Raw genomic sequence first — 22,151 nt, forward strand, 5'->3', positions numbered from 1 at the left:
GGATAAAATTGTACTGTCACTGGCCATCCTGCAAAAGCAGATCTGAGTTACAACAGGAATTCCATCATAAATACCTTTGAAAATCTCACCCCTGGTGTGGAATATTGAGACGAATGTGTAATTCAGAGTTATAAGTAAGGACAGTGAATTGTTAATTGGCCATTTTTTTCTGTAATATATTGTAAAATCAGTAGCAAAAAAAAGAATGTATGAGAGATAGATATAAACAGGAATATATTGTAAAGTTAATAGCAAAAACAATGTATAAGAGAGATATATATAACAAGGATATATTGTAAAGTTAGTAGAAAAGTGTTTAAAAAAAATTATATATAACAAGAATTTACTGTGATTTACTGTATTAATTGCTGATACAGGCAGATGTATTGTGATAACAGTATTGGTGATACTGTATACTGACCATACATACTGAGCTTCTTACTATAGGTGTGTGATTGACCATACATGCCACTGAGCCACTGACTGTAGGGGTTGCTCTAGTTCATTATTATGTCTTGTCCACTTTAACTTGGCCTAAAATTGCCTCCTCACCATCGTGAATTATCGTGGCCTAAAATTGCCATCAATCCATTATGTTTACTTAACTTGGCATAAGATTGTTCAGTCTCTGTTGTACATATTTAATCTCGGCCTAGAATTGCCATCTATCCATCATTTATGCTTAATTTGGCCTGAAACCACCGTCTTCATCTGGAACGCTGAGTTGTAACAAGAGACTAGAGTATGATGCTAGTCACAAAAATGTGTTAAGAAAAAGATGTCGAACAGTTGTATAACAAGAGATTAACAAAAGAATATAATGCCAGCCACAAAACAAGTGTCCTGAAAATGTAGTAAGAGCCATAGTAGTACAATGGAGCAATTGGAAATAGTCTGCAGAACTGAAAATATCTTGCCAAGTCAAGGTGGATGAGCCATAGTAACATAACCAGTACCTGACTACCTCCATCACGTGAAGGTAAGGGAAGGTTCCTAACCACTCAAACCTTGGTGACATCCCCTTTAGTTTATTCTGACTGCTGGCTGATGATTTTATACAACTTAGGAAAGACCTCTTGTGCTGAATGGTATTACTTTGGCCATATATAGCCCTTCCAGTACAGAAAGTCAATCCTGGGCTGAATATAATCATGTAAGAGTAAGAATAAAATGAAAAGGATTTCCTTGGGCTGAATGAAGTAATGGTGATGGCACTGTTTTCACTAAATGGCATCTTCACCAGTTAATTTCTGCAATAATCCCACTTGATTCACTAAATTCTGTGTGCTGGAGTATTGCTGTGTGCCTTCAATCCAATTGGCTTTAAAGTGTGTATGTGTTTGTTAAATTTATATATCATCGTATTATATATCTGTCAATCCTTCTTTTTCTCTTAACTGTCATTCTTCCTTTTTATTATATATATCTTTCATTTCAAGTGGAACTTAAAGGCATTTCTATATAAGCAAATAACCCACCCACAGTGCATCATTTTCCCACCTTGCCCCTCATCCATGTTTTCATTTTACATCTTTACATGGTATTTTTAGATTTTTCAGTACTCTGCATTTTTCAGTATTAGAAAATTGTTACTGAGAGTAAGAGTTAACATGCATTACTTCAGCATCACTAATTTTCTCTTGACAACCTTCCATTTAGGAAATCTTTGAAATAGTACAAAATATTTTATTACTTATGATTTGTTATTGTGCATAAAAACAGCATATTACATGGCTGTGGATGCAATATTGGTAACTTCATTACCCAGTACCTACCATTCCTACTTGGCATTGTGTATCTGCATGGTAAAATGATTGAAGAGGTTGGGAATACAGTAACAGTGCAAAATACTGGACTTGCCACACATGCAGGACTACAGAGACAGAGTAATAATGAACTTCTAAATGGCATTACTAACCCCACAAGCATGTTTCAGTGAATATGTTCTCCCCTCCTAACATTCCTTAACACCTTCAGTCCAGTGATGTACAGTATATTGTTTAGTTTATTCTTGCTATCTCCAGATGATTTTCTTTAGTCAAGAGAAACTATTCATGGTGATGGGGTTAGAAACCAACTCTTCCAACCCCTTCACAATGCAGTTTCTTTCCTTAAGCTGAATAAAATTATCTGGAAATAGCAATAATAAAATTGAAGCATGCATCATTGGAGTGAATAGTTGAATTGTTATGGTCTGAGTTAATATGAAACAAAGCAATACTATTGTTCACTCAGTCTTGTGCTTCAGACTATGTATTCAGCACTGCCTCGTGATGTCTGTTGATATTTGAGCTTCACTGCTATATGAAATTTTTTAGAATATACAGTACTGAGCATAGAGATGATTTATTGACTGTTTGATGGTAATTGGGCTTTGTTATCTTCTAATGTGTCTTCTCTTGCCATGATGTAGCTTCTGATACCTGGAATACAAATTCATCTTTTGTTTTGTTTAGCTTTTATTGTAGTTTAGTTGAGTAGTTACGATGGAGGATGAAATAAGCAAGAAATCGAATGGTACTGCCATCTGCAGTACCATCTCAGTTGCTGTTGACCCACTGAATCTGAGTGACTTTTTTATAGCTTATTCTTGTTGCTGCCAAAAAAATTTATTCAGCTTAGAAAAGGCTTCTTTTGTTGAAGGGTATTTCTAAGGATGTATCTAACCCCTTCAGTTCAAAAAGTACATTAAGCTGAATAAAATGCTAGGAGAAAGCAAGGATGAAATTTAAAAGATGTCGCCAGGTTTGATGGATGTATGATATAAACAACTGTAAATTTAACGGTGCTCTAGAACCCCCAAAATTTATTTTAGCAGAGTTATGCAATTGGAGTCATTCCTTCGAGCCACCTACTTCATACTCCAGTTCTTGGCCGGTAATGGAGCAGCTTACTATCTGGATGACCCTTGTACTGGCCCACTCTTATGGCTGCATTCATTGTCAGTTACATTCTCAGCATCAAAGTTTTTCAACAGCTATATATCATAAATAGACTTACCAGTTCTCTTGAGTTCTTAGGTGGGAGAAGATGTTTTGGAAGGTTTTAAAACAGTATTAAATTTAAGCCTACAAAATGAGAAAGACAGTTAACCAAAGTTCTGCTAGCAGTGCAATTGATCAAAAAAAGTATATAACAGGAGGGGTTGAGTGGTATGCTAAATGATTAGTATTGCTCATGATGTCTGAGGAAGATTTACCTGTTTCATGTAGATGTGTCTATAATCACAGTACTGTACTTTTATGGATAAGATAAAAAATGCCAGTAGCAAGCAATGTAAGGCTTCTTCATGAAAATAGGGCAAGTAATGTGGGGTTGGACCAGCAGGCTTAATGCAGTATCCATTGTGTGTTGTGTCTGTTTTGCACAGAATGCACACAAATACTTTTTTGATCAAGTATGCAGTGTTATTGAAAAATTACAAGAGGAACACTGATACTGAAATTCTTGCTTGTATTGGGACCTCTTTTTATTTTTATAATAATTGTACAATACAGAATCGGAAGTTAGTTTGTACTGATGTATATCTTGTAGCTAATAAGTTTTATATATTGGAGTGATGGTTGCAGTGGCTGTTACTACTACAGTACTAACAAAATCTGTTTATTGTATTCATTAACTTAAGTCTGTGCCACCTTTGGAGGAATAGTGGGGACTTGGAAAGTTGGACATTAGCAATTTGTACATTTAATAACCAGGGACTGTATTTATTTGCATCATTAAGTTTAAGTGGCATATAAAATTGCGTCTTCATTCATTCATCTTCACTCTTACAACTAATAAACTCTTGATAGATAGATCAAAGATTAATCCTCTCAGGGTTTGAGGGCCATATGATTGGAATGGCACTTTTGCCTGCCCAGCAGAAAGTTCATTTCATGTCTCCCCCCCTCCCCCATCCATCCTCATTACATAGCTCCCCCCCCCCCTTCACAACCTGTTATATATTATATACTACTGTCAGGTGCAAGAAAACATGGGACCATAATGTATGTGAATGCACTTTGTTCTATATTTTATTTTATTTATTTATTTATTTTTTAATTTTTTTTTTTGGCGGTTTCACATGCATTAACCCCTAAACCGCGGGCTTGTTTTGCTTTGACTTGCGTGTCCCGCGGGCATATTCGTGCTTCGACAGACTCTCTAAAAATATTTGCCAAAAATCAGTTATTAGTCCTAGAATATTAAAATTACATTTGCATATGGCACATACCTTCAGCTTTCTCCTGGGATGTTTGTTGAGCCTTCATCGAGTACCGTAGGACTTGTGGAGACCTCTGAAGTTGGGTAACGAAGTCTCCACTTTACACTTCCCGACAACCCGTAATATGATTACCACAGCCTGATATTATCACTAGACACACTGTTTTATGATTCTCAAATAGTTTGGAATCCATACTCAAAAAAAACACTGTGAAAGCAATGAAAATTACGAGCGCGTATGACCTTCCCACTTCCGATCGTTCGCCGCTGGTGTTCTGTCTTTTAGTAGTCATAATAACACTCACAGTTTATATTTCTGTTACTATATAACACTTATATATATCTACAGTCTTTATCCATAAGTTTCCTTCAGTAATAGTAGTTTATTGTCACTGCAGGCATTCAATTTCTCTTTCAGTAAAATACGTAGCATTCACTTTCTCGTCCTGTATACTAGCATTGAGAGTGAATCTGTCACTTTCACCTTCACTTTCATAACTCATAGTATTCATACATGCTAGAGTGAAACTTTCACTTTCATTACTCCTAGTATATATACTCGTATTCGTATATTACTACTCATTTACATTTCTCTTTACATTCTCTGTTTTATTTATATTATTTACATTTCTATTTTATTTACACTGTGTTAGGCACTGTCACTTGCAGTAATTTATAAAACTATTTTCCACTGTTCGCTCATATTTACATTCATTGCATTCACTTGCTATTTACACTTTATTTACATTTCCTCTTGCACTGTTTTACTCCCCAGAAAGATCGTAGTCACTCTCTATCATTTTCATTGACAAATTAGCCAGTTAATGTTCCACACCACTCACTTATCCCTCTACCTCTTTCCACATGAGGTTTAGTAGGGGGTAGAGGTCACAGGGCCCTTTGCATGGGGCTAAAAAGGGGCGGAATTTGACAGGCGCGAATCCGACGTGCTTTCACCTTGAAAGACGACAGTAAACTGAATACAGTGTGTGGTGGCCTGCCTAGGGGAAGTGCAGTGCTGCCAGTATCAGCCTGGTGACGGCTGCTAATATATACGCTATGAAATGATTGGCAGGAAATCTAGACAATACATAATAAATTAGGTAGTTCCAGGTGAATGTAAATATCACTTTGGCTTCTCCCTTCCCTCCTTATATGTATTTTTATTATGAGAATAGATTATACTGCATATTTCATGGGGAAATAAACAGCGAAAATTAGCGAACGAGTGCACGTGAGGTGTTGTCAGGTGATAATTACCCAATACCAGGTGTATGGCACTATCACTTACCTTATTTCTTTTTTGTATATATTATTTGGTATAAGAATAGGGCATAGGGCTTATTTCAATGGATGAAATCAATGGAAAATTCCAGGGAAGATTTACTTAGCGTAGCACGGCCGGGCAGGCGAGAGGAGAGGGTAATGGAGGGGAGGTAGGGAGGGGAGTCAAGAACGGGGAGAAATAGCTAAATTGTCAACAATGGATGGGAGTACAGATGAGATTAGGAGTGCTGACTAGTGTTGGACATTGGCAGTACTGATAGATGATACAAGCCACCACTTGAAAGCCCAGACGAATTCAAAATAACACAGAATCACAAAAGTGACGCCCCGTGGTATGATCCCTTGCTCCCAAGTGTCACGAAAGTGACGCCCCGTGGTTAAGGGGTTAAGCATGTTTGAAAACCACTAGTGAGAGAAATGGTTCATACATGAAAAACAAATATGAAATCCCTGAGAGTGTTAAACTGAAATTAAGAAAAAACAAAGTTGGGGGAAATAGTCAGCTGCAAGAAAGATTTATTTTTTCTGCAAATTACAGTAACTAAGAACCCTGGTAATTATGAACATTGGTGTATTTTAGACTCAAAATTATTAGTTCTTAAGCCTTATGATGCTAGTAATTTGCTGTTGAAAAAGTGTTGTATGTTGGCGTTGACTGGGTGTGTGTGTTATGTTTTGCTTGGCATTGTAAACCCTGTGGTGTTGCAGTGCGTATGAGATCATCAAACTGAAGGGCTACACCTCCTGGGCCATTGGTCTCTCTGTCGCCTCCTTAGTCTCCTCTATAATGAAGAACACCCGATCATGTTATGCCGTCTCGGTCTCAGTTCAGGTACGTCATGTCTTACTGTACCCAGATTTTTTTTTTTTTTTCCCCTTCATTATGATGATATCTTTGTTTTATTGTTGCTCTCTCCAGATGATTTTATTTGGAAAGACTTTTTGAACTGAAGTGGTTAAATACAGATTTCCTTAATCCCTTCTTTACTAGATGTCTTTCCTGAATGGAATTATATCTGGAGGTAGTAAAAATAAAATAGGAAATATGTTACTTCATTGAAATGAAGGGATTAGGTTAGTTTTTCAGCCATATTTAGAATTAAAATAACTTTCAGACTTTCAGGATAAAGGTAATTTTTCACGATGCAGGTTATGAGTATCCAGGATCATCCTGTGCTCATCACGATCCTCCTATGAGGGTTAATCTCGGACAGTGCTGGTGTCTTATGCTTTTCTCAATTTTTCTTAATGGCAAAGGTTCCACGGTCATCATGTGCTCGGCAAGAACGACCCATCTGAGTTAATCACTCAGAGTTGATATTTTATGTTTTTTCCCATTTTTCTCAACAACATTTCCAGTGCTTATGAGGTGATCAAGCTGAAGGGTTACACATCCTGGGCTATCGGAACCTCGGTCGCCACTCTCGCCAGTTGCATCCTTACCAATATGAGAAATATTTTTGCCGTGTCAACGTGTGTTAAGGTATCGGAGAGGAGTGTGTCCAAATTCTGTGATGTATCCCATTTTTTTCGAACCTTGGAGTTTTATATGAATCCTGCAGCTGCCACTTTGATTGCCCATACTTTGTTGTCAGCCCAATTCTGCTGTGTGTATCCTTATGTGTATAGTAATAGCAGAGTAAGTCCAAGTTTTATACAATATCTAATCATTTTTGTCCTTTTTTTTTTTTTTTTTTTTTTTTTTTTTTTTCCCAGTTACCGTAAGTCAACAGTAAATTTCAAAAGATTGACTTTTAAACTGCCATTGTTATATGTAAAACTGATTTGTCAGTTTCCTTCAGCTTCAGTACAACTGTACCAGTTGAAAAAAAAAAAAAAAAAAGATATTTTTTGGAATACATCCCTGACATTTAACAAGGACTTACTATGCCTTATGTGTAATATGTAAGCTGTATCAGTGCTTAGCCAGATAGAGTAGGTTTCCAGCAGCATATTTTCTTCATGTAGCCCATATTCCAATTGACAATATATGTTCCATGCAAATTTACGTACCAGTACAGTGAGTAAAGCCAGCTGTATTGTTAATTTGCTTTAAGTCGCTGTCATGTGGAGTCTTGAACTCTGCTGCCGTAGATCTGGCATACTGTATCACAGTTTTCTTATTGAATTATATGGCTAAATTATATAGAGATAAGCTAAATTGGATACCTCTGTTTTTAAGAAATTTTTAAGTCTGACAGTGTAGTTCCTGTTATGTCTGTTATTGGCTATATTGAACAGTGTGCAGTAGTGTACCAGTATTGTATGAAAATTTGTATTGTGCTCAGCATTAAGAAGTTCTGTCTTAAAAATTTTGTTAAAATAATGCTCAGTACGTGAAATTGCCGTGTAACAGAAACCAGCTCAGGTGTCAGGAATGGTACACTACTGCATACAGCATTAAATTATTTGTTATTATTGTATATGGAAAAATATCAGCAGATTTCTGTACAAGATTTAATGCTTATGATTTTAGGAAAATCATTAGCTCTAAGTACTGTATGGCTTTTTTATTTGCTACTCCTCATCTTAGTCTTACTGAGCACGCTGAGCTTGTACTGCATCTGCACCAAGATTGAGGCTTGTGTACCTTTCCTTTTACCTTCCCAGAGAAGCATTCATGCATGTTGAACATAAACAGTGGTCCATCCATCCATCATTCAATCCTACTTTGCCCCAGGAGGAGTGTAGGAGCCCTTGGCAAGGCAGTTGGTCCTGACATTTAAGATGAGATATGCAAAATAAATCACTTCTCAGATCAAAATGTGCTTAGTATTAGTTAGGATAGGTAGTACTGTAGTATAGTACAGTGCAGTATACAGTATGTTAGACAGATATACAGTATTTTAAAGCAGTTTAATTATTTTTCTTTGGTGGTCTTAAAAGTGTAGTAGCAATTATTTATACACATTGATCCATGTCTGGCAAGGAGCAGTATTAGGTAGCATTCATAACTTTACTGTTACCAAATATTAGATCCTGCAATTTGTTGTGCTATTCTTTTGACGTCTTTCTTCGTCCCCTTCTTGCTCTCTTCTGATATTTCCACCCACATATGACACACATATGGAGACCATATATGTTACAGAATGAAATGTACCAAACAAAACCTCATGTTCAAAAACTTAAAAAATTAGTATAATGTGTTCTGACTGCTATGGCAATAGTTTGTTGTTCCAGTGTCTCCCAATTAAAATTTTTATTAATTTGATAATTTCATTTTTAAAGGCTCCAACATGCCTGCATGTGTCAGCATTGGTCACCTAATGGCAGCTCCCCATGCTGCTTGATCTCCAGCAGCCTCCCTATTCAGTCCCTTATCCCTGAAGTCACATTCTCTATGATCTTGTCCCATGTCTTTTTCAATGCGTTTCTTGCAACCCTACTCCCAGTGTTAACACCTCTCTCATATATAGTAAATTTCTGTCAGTTACTTCACTGCTTACTGACAGTTCCTTTTGCTGAGTCTGCTAATTACAGTGTAAGATAGTTGAAAGTATTAAGGGAGATTATCACTGGTGTGAAGTTTGGCCATAATCCCTTGCATCATGTACGATTTTACTTTATGTGTGGAATATTTTCTGTTCTGTGTGCAGTATTGTAGAATCATATTTGTATTCTTCAGATCAGCTGGAGGCCACAACAACAACAATGTAAATGTTGAAGCAGAAGGCAGGCCCTCAATATTTGATGGATATTTGTGGAATAATTATGCTGTGTTATTAGAATTGACCAGCCGGCATCCCACATTGAGGAGTGCAGTTAGTGATGATATGGAGAAACCAGACATGTTTTTTAAATTATCATCAAACTTTAGGGACTTGTCATCCTGTTTGTGAGTTTAGGCTTAACATACAACCATCCAGTAGACATAGCATCTGGGTGGAATCTGCTCACATACCATAAAAAAAAAATAAAAATAAAATTTGGCACACATTATGGAAGAGTTTGGCTAGTGGCAAATATATTTCAGATATTTTTCTGTTTTTGATATGGCCACAGACATAATGTACCCTTTCTTTGTTTCTTAATTCCTACCTCACCCCATCCATAAATGGAAAAAGAGATCAGGATGATGGTGATGTCAGGTGTAATTTTGAACTTGAAATTGCCAGACATGAATGTACACATCCCAGGTGTTCTAGGGTTTATGCCATAATGAAGGTAAGGTTTTATTTATGTATAGAATTTTGGAAGATATAATATCCTGGTTGTCATCCATGTTGATTTCAAATACTGTACTGTAGTTTTCATGATAAGACATAATGATAAGTGTTAGTGTATGTACTGTGTGTGGTTCATTGATCATGCATTATGAACTCTCCATTAATTTTTACCTTTGTGAATCCAGTAACATAAAAAAAAAAAAAAAATGCTGCCTCCAGATGATTTTGTTAAATATGGAAAAACCCTTTGTTTTGGCAGGGTTCGAAACAACCCTTATTAACTCATTCACCATCTTATTTTTCTTCCTAAATGGAATAAAATCATCTGAAGTTAGCAAGAATAGAATATAAAATCTGTTATTGGACTGAAGGGTTAAGCATGATTTGTGACTGCGAGTGATTTTAACGAAACCCTGAAGAATGATCAGTTTGGGGTACGAACACATTTCAGGTTGAGGAATGTTGGCTGTTTCATATGATGCACACCAGGAAGGAAGAGGCTGTGTGGGAAACCAGAAAATGCTTGACTTGTTGTGCAGTATTTAATGGATTATAATGAACTAATTTGTCCTTTCTGTGGGTGCTGGGAAGGGACACCTTCATGTGGTGGCACTGAGAACTGAGTAGCTCAACTGCCTGGTTATACAAATATTGCCAACTCCCTCCCGTCACCCTTAAAGGAAAGTAAACTGGAGGAAAAGGATAACGTCAGTCTGCAGTTCACTGGGTTCATGTCCAGGCATGCCTGGGGTCTCAACAACAGCAACCCTTTCCTAGACAGTGGATGTATGTGGAGTTTTCTGGTTCATGATGTAGGGTATAAAAAAAAAAAAATACAGTCATTTCTGATGTCAATAGACATTGATAATAGATCATGTCCATAAGTGAAGAAAAGCTGGTAATTAATCAGTAACTTTAAAATAAAACAACTTTCAACTAGGACTGACTCAATATAACTTAAAATTGTTTCATATAAAGTATTGATTTGCTAGCACACATTTTAGATGTTGTGAGTTTTACGCCAGGTACCCCTTTTTTGGATAAGGGCTAAGGCGTTGCCCCTGGGTAGAGGACTTTGGTTTGGAGCGTGTAGCATTTTATGACCGGATGCCCTTCCTGATGTCTACCACTGACCCTTAGCCGAGTGAAACCAGTGATGTACCTTATGTGTTTACTTATCTACTTATATATCTGTCAGAATATAACCACTCATCATAATTCTGGACGGGGAGAATAAAATATCAATTTGGTCCCATTTACCTTGTCGTCCATCATCAGGGTGCCCTCTCTCTATCTCACACCAGCATCATTCATTTACCTTTTCATTATTTTTTCTTGCTACCACCTGATAAGTTAATCCAGTTTTTGAATGCTCTCTGCTAATGAAATGGATAATGGGGACTATATCTGACTCCTGCATTTCTTAGTCTCCCCTTCATGAATAAAATTTCCTGGAGATAACAAGGACCAAATAAAATATATTATCACTCTCATCTTAAATGTCGGGACCGACTGCCTAGCCCCGGGCACCTACACTTCCCATGAAGCAATGTAGGATTGGATGATGGATGGATGGATGGGTCACTGGACTGAAGGGGTAAAGTAAACAATTCCAATGTTAACAATAGCATGTTTGTTCTCACCTGATAGAGATCTGTAGCCCATTTCCAGTTCAGGTTTTGGGAGGCTGTGGCTGAATCGACAGAGAGGCAGCCTGCAGTCCTAATGGACCCAGGATTAAATCCCAGCAGGGACAGGGAACAGTTTAAGGATTTGAATTTCATAAAAGCAGACTTTACTGATTTACCAGAAGACCCACTGACATGTTGAAAAAATGACCCTGCTAATACCAGTACACCAGTCCTGTATGAGACAGCCCTAGCATGTATTCAGTATAGTCGGTGGGTGTTAGGACTGACGTGGTGACATGTGGAGGTGTAAGAGGACTACTGGGCCTTGGGATAGGAACTGACGCCTTTGTCCAGAGTCAGACATATTTAAAAGAAAAAAGAAAAAATGGAGGGTTAATTTGACTATTACCCAAGGATACATTCCTGCATCATAACTAAGGCTTATTAAATTTCATGTAACCATGGCTTAGTATTTGGGTTATGTGAGTGACCCAGTTGTCAGATGAAAATAAACCAATTATAATAATCTTTTAACCTCTTTCTGCCTGAGGATGCATTTTTCATTTTAATCTTGCTGCCAGTGGAGCCCATCATATCATCGTGTTGTATTGCATCTCCATTTGAATAGGTCTTCTGGTGCTGGAGAGAGACAGCTTCACTTGGTGGCATCGATATGACTGGGTGGCTTCATTGCCTGGTTATACAAATATCCCCCAACTCCCTATTCCCCAAAAGGAAGATGGTGGACTGTAAGAGAAGGGCAGCTTCAGCCTGCTGTCCACCAGGTTCAGATTCAGATAAGCCAGGGATGGCAATAACTACTACTATGACTGTACTAATCTTCCTGCCACCAGAGCCTGCCATATCATCATATCTCCATTTTGATACAATATTTCTTCTTCAGGGCTACCACACAATCGATAAGGATGTGTTTCTGAGTTTGCCTGTGATCCTGGGTGAGAACGGCGTCACGCACGTCATCAAGCAGACACTCACCGAGGCTGAGATCAATCAGCTTAGGCGCTCTGCTGACACACTCTGGGATGTGCAGGCTGGCATCCAGTTCTAAACACACAGAATAGGTGCGGTTCAGGATAGTTTTAAGTAGATATGGGACAATCTGTGATGCTTTATTTGCAACATCCAGCTTGTGAATATTACGATGGCAACTAGTTAATTTACTCATTCTCCAAACGAATGATGATGGGCTGAAGCATTAACTGGTACATTTTCAGTCTTTCATTTACTTAAGTGGTAAGATTTAGAACTGTCTGACATAGTCTGTCTTTCCTACTGCCTGTAAAAGCCAGTCTTTTGATTGTAATGTGTCCATCAGTCCCAAAATTAATGGATCTTGATTTTATTTATATATTTATTTTTTAGAAGGGATAAGTTCATAGGATATGTTAATTTAGCCATTTTTGCATCAGTATTTTTTGTTTCAGATTATGGATTACAGTGGTGTGAGCTGCAGGTGCCATGGGTAACACCTGTCACCAGTATGAGCATGGAGACCCCACTGCTTTCTTAGTGGAGTGCCATTCATCATATAAACAGGTTGTCAACAGTTGTGCCATGAGAGCAGAGTACTGTACTGATGTAGGTCTGTAAGGGTTGATGGGTGAATTATGCCAACATGAGGGAATTGTGTTTATCAGCCATGTGGTATCCAGTATCACTCAGTGGGTAAAGGAAGATTTAGACATTTTTGCTGACCAAGGCCTTCAAAAAATTAATTGTAACCATAATGTAAACTTGAGGACTTTTTTTTTTTTTTCATCTTATTTTTCTTACATAATTGCTGTTACCTGCTTCGCTGAATTGGTCCCAAATACAGCATAGAGAAACGTCATTCAGTTTCTCAGCTGTCATATGTAATAGTGTATGCCAAAGGTGTTTTAGGCCATAGTAGGTGCATAATATATCATGTTGATTGTGAAAATGAAAAACAGTATCCGATGATAATCACAGTTTCAGAATGTGGGTATGATTCCTCCTATTAAACAATTCACGGCAATCTGAGCCAAGACATGCTGTAAAGTTCCTTCATGATTAACCCCTTCAGTCCCATGACATAATTTTTACTTTGTCCTTGTGATTTCCAGACGACTTTATTCAGCTTATGATAGATTTTTGGAATTGAAGGGGTTTGAGGTAGTTTTAATTAACCACTTCAGTACCAGATAACTCTCTTTTAGCTGAATGTAGTAGACTAGCAACAGTAAAAATGAAACAAAATAGTGTACTGGGGTGGAAGGGGCTAAGGTAAGTGCAAGGTTGATATTGTAGTAACTTAATCTCTTGACTCTGAGTGATGTCCTTTATGTTTGACAGCAACAACCTGGCAGTTTTATTTAGCTTAGGAGGCCTGTCTTTATTGAAGGCTTAATTAGGGTTGTGGGTGATATTACAGGTGACTTTACAGATTTCTTAATGCCTTTTCCTTAGTGATTTTTTTAAGTCATTGCATCTAAGTATCCTCTGGCTTTTATTGATGCAACCTAAGTGAACATCAAACTGATATACATTACATACAAGAGAATGTTGGGGTGCCAGATGTATAGTAAATCACTATGAAAAAGGAGCTATGAATCCTGCAGTCTAACTTATAATACTGCCATATATCAAGTTATAATATTGCCCTCTATGTGACCCTTCCATTTTGAAGCGCATATCCTAAGCTGAATTAAATCATCAGGTTGTGGCAAGAGTGAAATGAATAGGACGTCCCCAGGCTCAGAGGGTTAATGAAAGTTGCCAGTTCATAGTATTTCCAGAGTAGTCTTATCTCTGGCAAAGTGTCTGACATAACAAGTAAAGAAAACAAAACTGTAGTCTAAATCTCTCTCTCATATACCTGAAGAATCTGAGTGTTGTGTGAGGTCTTACCCACCCAAAAGGTGTATTTTTGTATTATTCTTTCTCCCCCTTGACTGTTTTCTTTAGCTGTGGGGAGCGCTATCATTGTGGTTGTATGTAGCTGTGGAATTTAATGGAAATTGTTCCTAACTCCATGGCAAAAAATTTCCCCAGAGTTGAATATACCTGGCCAGAGATAGCAAGAATAAATTAAAAATTATGTCATTGTTGTAAAAGGGGTTAGATCTCTTAGGAATATCATTTGCACTTCTCTCTCCACTATTGAAGCCTACTCCTTTACTACAGTGATGTGTTTTACAATTTTTGCTGCCTTTAGATAATTTTGTTCAGCTGAGGAGTCACTTTGCAAACAGAAGGTGTTAATTAAAGCATCATTAACCTTGGAAAGTGAAATCTTGGACATACTAAAAGGTCTGGAGGTAGTAGGAACAAAATACATCATTGGACTGAAGGGGTTAAGTGCTTTTTCCACAACACTCCTGTCCACACTGTCATTAGTCACGCACCCATTAAATTGGTTATTACATTTACTTACGATAATTGATATCTTTTAGCAGAAACATGCCATTGGGAAGTACTGTATGATGATTTTGATGCATTTTAGATCATCGGGATAGTTTTAGTACACTGCATTGTCTCTCTCTTTACGTTTTGTGATTATTATGTGATCATCATTAGTGTCACCAACTAATAATGTAATTCATCTTGTGATATATTTTTATTGTGGAGTATATTGAAGCCTTTTCTATCTCCCTTAGCTTTATGCAGTTATAAGTACCATGTTTTATTTTACAGATTCGTACTTTACAGTTTAGCACACTATATATGTGAGTAGCTGTTGTCTGGCTTGCAATGTAGTCCTGTTACCAGAATGAAATATGAAAGGCCATTTATTCTGTTTATTCCCCTCATAGATGTCCAGTAGAATTAAGGGATCAAAATTCTCTCTTTAAACAGGTACATTCCGATACTGGTATTCCAGAAAAGGATGACGATGTGTTCACCTGGTATTTTTCTTCCTTCCAGGGTAGTGTGGTAGAATTTCAGAGATTTAGAGCCTATAATAGACCATGGAAAAGTATATTTTACTAGGGAGGAAAACGCTTCATAAAGTATGCCTGTGTTTGAGGAGTTTAATTTCAAAATATTTTTTCCAGCTTTATTTGTCACTGAGCTGTTGGCAAAAACTTTTCAGGTCACCATGATGTAGATTTTCTTTGCTGCTGTGAGGTGTATTGCTCATGATTCTCTCCCATTTTCATCGGTAACACTTTCTTTTTTTTTTTTCCCCTATGCTAAGTCCTTACAGTTATTTTATCCACTCCTAAATTTGTTTTGTTGACTTGATTCCAGCTCCATTTTACGTAGCACTGATAGCTATATGGTCTTTCAGTAGTTATAACATCCAGTAGACATCTAGTTTTGCAGTTTTATTTGTACTGGACTCAGAGGTTGAGTATAGGTATATAAATTTTTTTATGCATCGTACTTTGACAGTGTTCCATGACCACTCTCATGCTGTTCTTGTTCATAGAAACCTTTTGCTCCCATTTTCCGTGAGTTGGTGTTCCTTAAAAAAAGATGTATATATATATATTTTTGAAATGACAAATAATTTGGTTTGGGGTATGCTGGGCTTTCAGGAAAGTCCAGATCAAATAATTAAAACCCTTTGTTAAAAAAAAAAAAACTTACAGCCTCTGCCCATTACTTTGGTTTGATTGTGCATGTACTAGCAGTTATGTATCTGTTCATGAATGGTTTGCATCATCCTCACCGTCATCGTGATTATCATCATCATTATCACCTTTTTTCCCCATCAACAGTTGGGATGAGATAGGCTCCAGAAACAAAGGAAAATGAATGCACAGTGGAAGGAGAACTATCAGCAGCATGCTCAGTGAAATGGTCCAGACACTCATTTACACACATTCAAGCCCCTAGAATCCTTGCACCACCTCACAGACCTAACCATCTGCACTTTATTTTTTTACCTCCACCAGGAGGTATGTGTTTTACTCTGCGTTGGTTTGTTTTTCTGTCTGTATGTCTGTTTGTTTGTTAGCAGAATTACTCTAAAAGTTGTGAACAGATTTTCATGAAATTTTTTGGAGGGGCAAGGTATAGCCCAGTGAACAATCAGTTAGACTTTGGTTGTGATCCAGAATTATTTGTTTGTTCTCATCATATGATCCATATCTCCAAAAGTTCTCTGTGAATTTCAGTGAAATTTTTGGAAGGGTGGGCCATGGATCAAGAAAGAATTGATTCTACTGCACAGTATCTCCAAAAGTTCTCAGTGAATTTCAATGAAATTTTTTGGAAGGGTGGGCCGTGGGCCAAGAAAGAATTCTCTAAATTTGGAGGTGGATCTGGATCCTACTGCACAGTATCTTCAAAAGTTCTCAGTGAATTTCAATGAAATTTTGTGGAAGGGTGGGCCATGGGCCATGAAAGAATTTATTAAATATCTGGGCAGATCCGGATCTGGCATTAACGGAGGTATGCACTCTCTCAGTGCCCCTCTAGTTTATATATATTTCTTGTGGGATAGTCTGTCGATTGACTATTAAGGTTAAAAAAGAGGAGCCAGACCTTTTTCCTAGGCTCCTCCAAACGTGATTCATCCAACCAACTTGAGCCCCTGTCAGTTCCCAGTCTCAACAGCTTTCATACCTTCCTTTCTCACACACATTTACCAAATCTGTTCACCTTTTTTTGTATACCACAACTCTTCCCATCCTCAAACTGGCTTACATATGCCCTCTTCACACCTTTTTCTAGGTAATCTACACTGTAATAGATGAATATTATCCTCTCTGCCATTTCCTTTGGTAACTTTTCATTTTAAAGGTATTGTGATAGTATGTGAACATACAGTATTTACGGATTATTTCTCTATTTTATGGCACAAAGAATTCCCCATAATAGGAGAGTACAGTAGTTTCTATACATATCTTGGAATATGCATTGAGTAAGAAACATGTTATGTTCATAATGCAGTATGGTTATAAATATGGTAAATAAAATAAAAATAATAATAATGCCTTAAACTAGTTAAAGGAGAGCAGTACATTATTTGGCTGTAGGCACAGGAAACCAAATATGGAAAAAAAAATCCTGACGATGTGTGGACAGTCACAGAATTGTATGAGATAGAACACAATATTATTCTCTTGTAATGAATATCCAATGTTAAACTTCTTACACTGGAACATTGGTAGGACATTCATGTTCCTTTACACACCAGGTCTATCGAACTATATGACATCATATTGTACTGTCCACCTTTTAAAAGATATTTTGGTTCCTGTACAGGCAACTGCTGCATTGCATTTCTTTGATTTCATATGACCCATTCTGCTGTCTGATATATGCAGCTGTGGTCATCATATTGCCCAGCATAGCTGGATTACCTCTGTTCTAGAAATCTAGATACAAATAATTGAACACTCAAAAATATTTGACTGACTCTGAATATTCACTTGGTTAATGTAAAATAAGACATCATATACAGTACCAACAACAGTATTACAAGCTCTGTTTGTGCTAACTTAGCACTCCAGTAGTACAGTACTCAAGTACAAACCCAAAATCTTAAAAACATAAAAGTATGGAAGTAAAAGTAAATTTTGTCATCAGACTTCATGTACCAAATACAGGAGTTGTACAGAACACAAAATAGGTGTTGTTGATGAACCCCAGTCTGTCTGGCTGAACAAACCCATGAACTGCTGGCAAGCAGTTACCCCTGCAGGGCTGTCCCATGCAGTGAACTGATGTTCCCTTGCAGATGCAAGGTACAGGGAAATATGTGACTTGTACCTTTACTTTTGTTTCTTTGTTTTCTGGCTGAAATTGAATTGAGCATACACATCCTCCACATCATTCTGCTTCTTCCATTGCTGCTGTTGGTTTTTGCATCATTTTGGTGTACACAGAATGATATATTTTTCCTTCTTGCTGAAGTTGACTTGAAGCAAGAAAGATTATATGGACTTTATTTTTTTTTCTTTGTTTTCTTGCTGATGTCGACTGTAGCATACAAGTCCTCCACAGGGACATTCTGCTTTTCCTTCTGCTGTTGTTGGTTGGCCTTTTGCATCTTCCTGATGGACTCGAGACAGGCGGCATCAGCATCGGGCTTTGAGTTCACCGGGAGGGAGTATGGATCCTCCTGCAAATACTGTGGGGGTCTCATATTAATTATCACTGGGGGAAATAGAGTGAGTTAGGTGGAGAGAGAGACCAAGGATGAGATGTAAAGATGAGGTGAAGAGGTATTGGGTCCTGTGAATACTATGGGGCTGTCAATAATCATCACGGAAAGAATTCAAAATGAGAAATTGACTATAGTTCCTTTACATTTATGGCCCAGATTTCCATTATTGTGCAGCTTATTTCGCATAGGTCAGTGACAGAAAAGTTCTACATCCTTTTCATAGCACTTTTTGTGAATAGCTCATACTCTAGTGTTATCATATCCTAATGTTCACCTGTTTTGACAGCTCATCATTCAAGATGAAGAGATGGCAGTTTTTAAATTAGTGAAGGATAGTGTATGTGAGTTAGGTAGGAGAGGAGACTGAGGATGAGATGGAGGGATGGGGTGAAGAGGTATATGAATGAGGGTGGTGTAAGTTGGAGGAAGGGCAACCTTATGACAGAGGGCAAGGTGACATAGAGGCAGTTTGCAACCATCCCTTCTGGGATTATAGCAATTAGACATAGAGGGAAGGGGAGGCCAAGGATGAGAAGGAGGGATGGAGTGGAGAGGTATATGAGAGAGTAGGGTGTGAACTGGGAGAGGGGCAGTGAAATGGTGGGGACAGGGTGCCATGGAGGTGATTTGTTTGTGGCCACCCCATATGCAATTAAGGGTTCTGGCAATAGATAGACAGATAAGTATAGAGTCATGGAGCAGAGTCATAGAGCCTCACTACTTATCATCACCATCATGACCTGTTTCTCATATATACCTAAGGATGGGATGATGTAGGACCTATATACAGTATCTATCCATCCATTATCCAGTCCTTTCTTGCTCCATCAGTCACATAGGAGCCTGGGTCTAGGCTACACAGTTCCAGGGTTTGAAGTGTGGGTGACCAGCCCTCCTCATCCCTGAGTGGCATTATGTGAGTAGTAAACCCCAGCCATCCCTCAAATGTAGACCCTTGTGATACTCATCCAGCTGGAGTGCCATAACCCACTAGACCACCAGGATCATTTTGTTATATGGTTACCACCCAACATAGTAGATGGTTTGCTGGATTAGAGTAAACCTATTGGCTTGTCACTCAGTGTAGAGTCACCTGGAGGCAGCCTTACATTGAGTAATGGGATAGTAGGCATCCCCACCTACCAGAAAATCCAGATGTCAAGGAAAGAAAAATTACTCACACACACACAAAAATGAGAACTCATCAGCAGCCCAGTGCCTGATTATATAAATGTAAATGAAGGAAAGTAAAAACGACTGCATTGTGAAAGGAATCATACATTCATTTATTCACCATTCAAGCCTGTCATCTGCATCTCCATAAATAATATTGCATATGGAAGGTGCCCCAAAAGGGTGAAATCTGATTAAAGGTATCAAAAATTAAGGAACATCAAATAGAACAACTCTTTAAGCTTTTGCAGATTTTTTTTCTTTTGGCGTGTTATTATTTCCAGACAAATTTTATGGATATTAGGAGAGACCTTTGTAGTGAAGGGGTCAGTGAAGGCACTTTGCAACCCTCTTAGTTCAAGTTGCCTGTCCTTAGAAAATTTTAGTTGTGTCTGCTGGTTGGTAGTCGTACAAACAGTAAATAGCTGCCTGGTGTCTAGTGAGTTATGGCGCCCCAGGTATATGTGGCCCATACAGGGTTTATGGGTAAGGGTTGCCATTTGGGTGAGATCCTGTTCACTCTTGTATTAAATGTCGGGATTGAGTAGCCTATCCCAGCACCCCTATACTGGTGATGGTGTAGGGAAGGTGTACAGCCGCTGTGCATCTGAAGGGAGCAAGAATTGAATTAAGAATATACTGTATTTGTAGTATTAGTAGTTGCAAGCCCAGTCTCATCTGAATGTGAACACTGTGGACTGTAGGCTGAAGTTGCCCTCCTCCTGTAGTCCACCATTCTTCCTCAAGGGGATAGGGAGGGAGTTGAGGGATATTTTTATAAGGTGGCAGTAGTTATATCAGAGCCATGCCACTGTATCCCTCTCGTGCACTAAATTAAGAATATAAGAATGGATTGAAGAAATTTATCCCGTCACACTGTTGGCATATTTTTGTACTTCATTGATGTTGCTACCTGATGATTTTATTATGTTTGGTAAAGCACCATAGTAGTCTGTTTTTAGAGCCAGATGCCTTAATTCTGTCAGTCCTTTGCCATTTTCCTGCCCTTCCTCCAACCCATACTCCCGTCTCTCATATATCTCTCCACACCATCATGCCATCCCATCCTCGGTTTTGCCTTCCCACTTCCCTTCCCCCCTTCATCTCAGGGGGGATAATGTCCTCGAAGGATACTGTGCATGGGGGGATATTGTCCCCTCGGGGATAGTGTCCTCGGGGCATATTGTGCATGGGGGGATATTGTCTCCCCGGGGATAATGTGCATGGGGGGATATTGTGCATGGGGGGACATTGTCCCCCCCAGGGATAGTGTCCTTGGGGCATATTGTGCATGGGGGGATATTGTCCCCCCGGGGATAGTGTCCTCGGGGGATATTGTGCATGGGGGGATATTGTCCTAGAATCACCATGTAATAATGTGAACCCAGTGGACTGCAGGCCCAAGGTGCCCTGCTTCCACAGTCTACCATCCTTCTTTCGGGAGGCAGGGTGAAGATTGAGGGATGTTTGTACAACCAGGCAGCTCCACCACCCAGTCTCATCGGGTCCGGTGTAATCAGTGCTACCACACAAAGACATCACCACTGTACCACCCAGAGTGCAACCCAAGATATGGTGCGACGTATAGTTAGTTGGTTTTCATCGGAGGGAACCGAACCATTCCTTTAAGAATACTATGTTGTGGTAGCGTGACATTTAATTATCCTTGGGTATGAGGTAGGAATGGGTCTCCTTGGTTACTAATCAGATTAACTTTCCAGTCTGATTACACTTGAAGACCAATATATGCTAAGTTGTAGCGTGATATTTGATAAGCCAAAGGTATGAGGGAGGAACGAGTCTCCTTGGTTATTAGTCAGATTAACCTTCCAGTGTCACTACACTTGGCCATCAGTCGACCAAAAGGGGTTGGGGTTCTTTATCAAATGAAAACAAATCGACTATAAGCAGTTGCAAAGGAGATAGAGAGGGTGGGGTTTACAATACCTCCTTCACTCTAACCTGGCCTAAAATTGCCATGTTTCCGTCGTGAATGATGATTTGTAGTGAGAGATTAATGCTAGAATGGGCTGGTCATGAAGAAGTGCCGTGGAAATGATGTAGAACCACAATATTGTATTATTCTGTCACTGAACTACGTGAAATAAGCTGCAAAAGGACGAAAATCTTTGCCAGGTTAAGCCAAAACGAGTATAATGTCATCCACCTAATTCCTTAGCGATTTATTGTTGGATATGGCTGGTTAATATCCTTTAGTACGTTATTTATGCAGAGTATGGCGATGTTGGAAGGATTTATATGTAACACAAGTGGACAGTAAGGTGTAATAAGCAAAATAAATCGCTTAGGAAAAGGTGTTAGGGAGCTTCACGTCGCTCCCTGTCTCTTCCTCCTTAGCGATTTAGTTTTGGATATGGCTGGTTAATATCCTCTTGTACGTTATTTATGCAGAGTATGGCGATCTTAGAAGGATTTCTGTACACGTATTACAGAAGTGAACGGCAAGGAAAATAAATCGCTTAGGAAAACGTGTTAGGGAGCTTGTGTACCCGACGAGACTACGGGCCAGTGAATGTTATGTCGCGTGGAATTTAAATATATCACAGAATTGGACAGTAAAGTGTA

General features: G+C 38.5%; 1 protein-coding gene across 5 annotated transcripts in view; it reads left to right on the top strand.

Moving 5' to 3' along the window:
* The window catches only part of Ldh (Lactate dehydrogenase), a 41,465-nt gene extending 26,406 nt beyond the window's left edge, over positions 1-15,059 (top strand). For all 5 annotated transcript variants that reach the window (XM_080276070.1, XM_080276069.1, XM_080276071.1 and 2 more), the window contains exons 6-8: positions 6,202-6,325; positions 12,195-12,372; positions 12,736-15,059. In XM_080276070.1, coding sequence (XP_080132196.1) covers positions 6,202-6,325; positions 12,195-12,359 — 289 coding nt within the window. In that variant the 3' untranslated portion in view covers positions 12,360-12,372; positions 12,736-15,059. The remainder of the gene's footprint in view (positions 1-6,201; positions 6,326-12,194; positions 12,373-12,735) is intronic.
* The last annotated feature ends 7,092 nt before the right edge of the window (positions 15,060-22,151 follow it).

Source organism: Coenobita brevimanus, chromosome 63 (genome assembly GCF_032717465.1).
Source record: "Coenobita brevimanus isolate Jiangsu-jjx chromosome 63, ASM3271746v2, whole genome shotgun sequence".
Lineage (NCBI taxonomy): Eukaryota > Metazoa > Arthropoda > Malacostraca > Decapoda > Coenobitidae > Coenobita > Coenobita brevimanus.